This window comes from Fukomys damarensis, unplaced genomic scaffold (assembly GCF_012274545.1).
Source record: "Fukomys damarensis isolate Sample0158 unplaced genomic scaffold, DMR_v1.0_HiC HiC_scaffold_24, whole genome shotgun sequence".
Lineage (NCBI taxonomy): Eukaryota > Metazoa > Chordata > Mammalia > Rodentia > Bathyergidae > Fukomys > Fukomys damarensis.
This window is the reverse complement of record NW_022900936.1, coordinates 9,775,745-9,780,595: the sequence shown is the minus strand read 5'-3', so window position 1 is coordinate 9,780,595 and position 4,851 is coordinate 9,775,745. Positions and strand designations below refer to the sequence as shown.

General features: G+C 49.3%; 1 protein-coding gene across 1 annotated transcript in view; it reads left to right on the top strand.

The window, feature by feature from the left end:
• Ifngr2 (interferon gamma receptor 2) overlaps positions 1 to 4,851 on the top strand; it is a 16,723-nt gene that overhangs the window by 7,930 nt on the left and 3,942 nt on the right. Inside the window, exon 4 of the mRNA XM_010608716.3 lies at positions 3,647 to 3,795. Within this exon, the coding sequence (XP_010607018.1) occupies positions 3,647 to 3,795 (149 nt within the window). The remainder of the gene's footprint in view (positions 1 to 3,646; positions 3,796 to 4,851) is intronic.

Sequence of the window (4,851 nt, the reverse complement as noted above, 5' to 3'; positions counted from 1 at the left end):
TTTTTTTTTTTTTTTGAGTGCTGGAGATGGAACCCAGGGCCTTGCAAATTCTAGACAAGTGCTCTACTACTGAGTTACACTCCCAAGCTATACCCATCTCACCTGGCCCTGCGCTAGAAAAGTTTGCCAGACTGTGCTGGGTGGGACGTTAGCATAATGGCTCACGAATCACCCTCCCTGAGCTGGCACAATTTTATGCAGCAGAAAGACTTTTATTCAGCCTTCAACAGCGTCTGACACATGGTAGATATTCAGTAAATATCTTTTGAGTGATTGAATTAATTAGTGTGTTCCCAGGTATCCATTCCCGCAGTGCCTGCTCTTTTTATTGCCAAGTGTAAAGCTTACTTGGATCCTGATTTGGACACACTAAGAGAAGTATAAGACATGGAGGAAATGTGAATGCTATTTAAATATTTGAAGAGATAGGGCTGGGGATTTAGCTCAGTGGTTCTGCCTCCTCCTGCCTTGCAAGTGCAAGGATGCGAGTTTGATTCCTGGTACCAAAAAAACCCAAATATTTGAAGAGATATTGAGCAGTTTTTGTTCATTTATTTTTAGGTATTATAATTATTTGGATTTTAAAGGGGTGTAGCAAAAGATGGTTAGGATACTAACCTAATGGGCAGTTAGGATGGTAATGTTATGTGTACTTAACACAACAAAATGTTGGGGGAAAAAATTCATGTTTTAAAGGTATATACTGAAGCGTGTGCAGATGAGATGATGGAATGTCTGAGATTCACTGAAAATAATCCCAAGAGTAGGAAGACAAGAGCAAAATATATGGGCATAAAAGAGAGAAAGTAGGCTACCAGTTGATAATCAACTAAATTATATGATGAGGCTTTGTTATGATCATCTTTACTCTCAATATGTTTGACATTTTCTGTAGTAAAACATAAAATAATAATAAACAGTGGTTTGGGCTAGGTGATGTCAGTGGTAGAAAAAGAAGACAGGGAAGAAGTCCCTGCTGGCTGGTCGTCTGCTGTGTTTGTTTCTTGTTTGTTTGTTTGTTTGTTTGTTTGTTTTAAGACTTGGTCTCACTCTTAGTTCAGGCTGGCCTTGAACTCGCTGTGTAGCCCAGGCTGGCCTTGGACTCATGGTGATCCTCCTGCCTCAGCCTCCTGAGTGCTGGGATTTCAGGTGCGTGTGCACCACCATATCCAGCCATGGCCATCTACTGTGAGTGGTCGTTTATCCTTGTGTAGAGAACCAGCATAAACTTGATCAGTAAAGTATCACCTAAGTGGGAATTAGGAGTTTAAAAAAATAATTATTATTATTGCCACTGCCCAGGGGACAATTGATGGTGACAGAGAGGGGGACCCATGGTCCAGGGTCACCCGGCTGCTACTCCTCAACCCCCGACCCTAAAGGGCTCGGTGCTATCCCTGGTTGCTTACTGGCCAGGTTGCCATTTTCTGCCCGAATGTTAAAGTTTGAAGCAGAAGTGTTCTCAAATCCCAGACTGTCTTAGTCACTCTTTTCTTTGAAGCTCTAGGGATTGAACCCAGGGCCTTCCCACTAAGCTACACCCTCAGCCCTTTTTTCTTATTTTGAGACAAGGTCTCACTGAATTGCCCAGGCTGCGCTTGAATTTTCAATCCTCCTGCCTCAGCCTCCCAGAGTGCTGGGATTACAGGTGTGCACCCCCACGCCTGGCTTTTAGCCACTTTTCATGGAGTTAGAACCAGAACTTGTGTGAGGTCACTAAGTGGAGGAATGGGGTAGAGGCTGGAAGGCAGGCTTGGATGTCTCATACACCTGGGTTCCTATTTCCAGTGCAGTCACTCACTGGCTGTGTCACTCTGGGCACGGAACATCAGTCTGGCCCCCGGTTCCTTCCTCTGTGAAGTGGGCGTAACTATAGGTGCCTGCGTGGGTCCTGTGTGAACCCACAGGCAAATCCCCCGGCCCGGCAGCTGCTGTTGCCGCTTCCCTGGGTGGCAGATGTGCCTCCCCCAGGGCGAGGCTTATCGAGTGTATCAGATCCAGACTTGGACGGCCTTCAGAACGGTGGGCCTGTGCACCTTGCCCTTTCAGCCCCAGGTGACGTGTCCTGGCTGACAGCCATGGCCCCGCCCTGCCACTCTCCCTAGACCTGCTGTGGCAGCCCTGAAGCAGCCACTTTTCCATGCTCTACCCGCCTCGAATGTCTGTGAGCAGCTGTGAAGAAAGAGCTCTCTGTCCCTAGCAGCCAGGCCTGGAGTCGGCGCTGGCCGGCGGTGGGCTGGGCCAGGCCAGGCCAACTCTGCCCCTGGGCCTCATCCGGACCTGGCTCCTCCCCGCCTCTCATGAGGTCAGAGGCACAGTTGCGGACTCTGCAGGGACCAGTTCAGTGCTTCTCCACAAAGACAAGCCCAGGCCTAACCTCCCTGCCAACCTGGAGCTGGGCAGGGATGGCAGCAGGAGAGAAACCCAGCCCCCTTGGTGGGGACCCCCAGCTGTTCTGTGATGGGACTCTGTCTTTGTGTAAGATGTGCTCCTGGGGCTTGAAGGGTACAACCTGTGCTTTGTCTGTTTGATCGGTTTGGGGTTTTTTGAGACAGGGTCTCTCTGCATACCCCGGTCTGCTCTTCAATTCACTGGGTAGCCCAAGATGGCCTCCAACTCATGTTGCTCCCCCTGCCTCACCCTCCCCAGTGCTGGGATTACAAGTGTGTGCCACCACACCCGGCTGTGTAACCTGTTCTTTGATCTGAGCTCTTCTAGTTAATTGCCTCATTACCCACTTGCTTGATAAATGCCACCACCTTTCATTTATCGCTTGTCATCAGTCACAGTGCTTAGCTGTCCTGGGAATTCTACGAAAAGCTGTAACAAATACAGTCGCAGTGGTGACAAGTCCGTTATCATGTTCAATCTTAGGGTTATAAGAAGCTAGGAGACAAACATTCTTAAAAGAGTCAGTATAAGCCAGGTGTGATGAGACACAGCTGTAGTCCCAGCTCTGTGTGAGGATGAGGCAGGAAGATCAAGCCCAGTTCAAGAGCATCCTGGGTAGCATAATGTGACTTTGTCTCAAAGTGAATTAAGTTAGTAAATACCACTTCTGCTCAGTTCTGTGGGAACTGTGAGGGCTAATTAACCTCTTGCCCTTCTCCATGAAAATCTGACCTTTACTTAACCCTCCAGTTCTCTTTCTCTGAGAACCTGGCTACCGTAGAGGTGTCATGTCAGCCGTGATACTGGCAGCATTGCGTGTGGTCAAATGACCCCTGATGGGGAAACGGTGTCTCGGCTGAGACAACCTTAAAGACTTGGTGGGAAGCCGTGCCTTCGAGATTTGCTGAGTGCAGTGGTCCTGGTACCTGAGCAGAAAATAACTTGTGTGGAGTTGCTACGATACCCTCTGGTTCTGGGTGCCTTTCTGCCAGGGAGGGTCCTGTGCTCTCACTTCACTGGACTGAGCCGTCCCCAAGGGCCAAATTGTCCTGCCCTGGGCCACTGAGTACAGTGCTGTGGGGACACCACCACCCCTTGGAGCTTTACTTCTAAGTGACTCTCATGCCCGAGCAGCCTCTCAGAGTCTTAGGCATCTGGGGCAACCTCAGCTCAAACACACACACAGATCTGCAAGTACACATGCGTGTGTGTATGTGTGCGTTACATATGGCTTTCGTTTGTGCTCCTATTTCAGCCACCATCGGGCCTCCAGGAAACATCATGGTCAGCCCAGGAGAAGGCTCCCTCATCGTTACGTTCTCTGCTCCCTTTGACACCAGAAGCCCCTCAGAGGCCACTTTTTCTTATTACGTCTGTTACTGGAAAAAAGGTGGAACCCAACAGGCAAGAGCGTTTTGCTTCTTTGTTTTGATTTTCTTTTCTTTTGAATTTCTGATTCAGGAGAAGAAGGGAAAATAAACAGGCCAGGAGACCAGTGTCTCCCAGAGAGCGTCTCTGGGAAGCTGAGCACCAAGCCTGTTTCAATTCTCCTCAAACCCGATTTTCTGCTCTGTGCAGGGGCTCTGCCACCAGGGGGAGCGCAAGAGTCCCTGCCGGCTGTGAACCGTTCTGCTGCTGGGGTCCAGTGTACCTGGTGCATTGCCCTGGAAGCCTTTGCCGCCTCTGCACTTGGGGGAGGTTTTTAGTGGATCTGTCTCTGTTCAGACTATTTATATAGTTAAGCCTTGCACACCTCTTGGCCTTGGAATTCCATTCCATTTTATTTAGCCTCCGAGCTCCAAAAAAACACCTGGGTGACCCCAGGAACAGGGTGCTTTTTCTTCCACTGCCCACTCCCTTTGATGGCGACACCTCCATGCCCGCTTTTCACGGCCCACAAGAACAAAGGCTCCACAAGCACTGTCTGAAGGGTTGGGTGGACAAATGGTTTGAACGGTCTGCAAGGGAGGCCTGTGTGTCTGGGTGGAAACCTGCCGGAAGGAGACAGTGGGGCAGCAGGTGCGAAGGCCTGGCACACGGGAGAGCTGCGGATTGCCCGGATGTGGGGGTGTGCCAGGCAGGAAGGTCAAAGGGCACCAGGTCAGAAGGGTCTGTTCACCCTGGGTGGCTGGAGTCCAGCCTTCCCTAAGGTCATTTTGACCGAAAGTATACAAGGATCAGCTCATTTCAGTTCCGGCTAGAAGCAGGTTGGGGATTAAAGGAACATGATTTCCTAAAATATTTTTTTCTCTGTTGACTGACTCAGAGTATCTAGATCAGATTAACCATAAAGCAGAAGATGTTAATCTTAAAGGAGAACATTTTATCCCAGAAATTTGGATTTGTTAAATTCCAGGTGGGGCTGGGGATTTAGCTCAGTGGTTCCACCACCTGCCTCACAAGCACAAGGTCCCAATTTCAATCCCCGGTACCAAAAAATACAAAAAAAAAAAAAAAAGT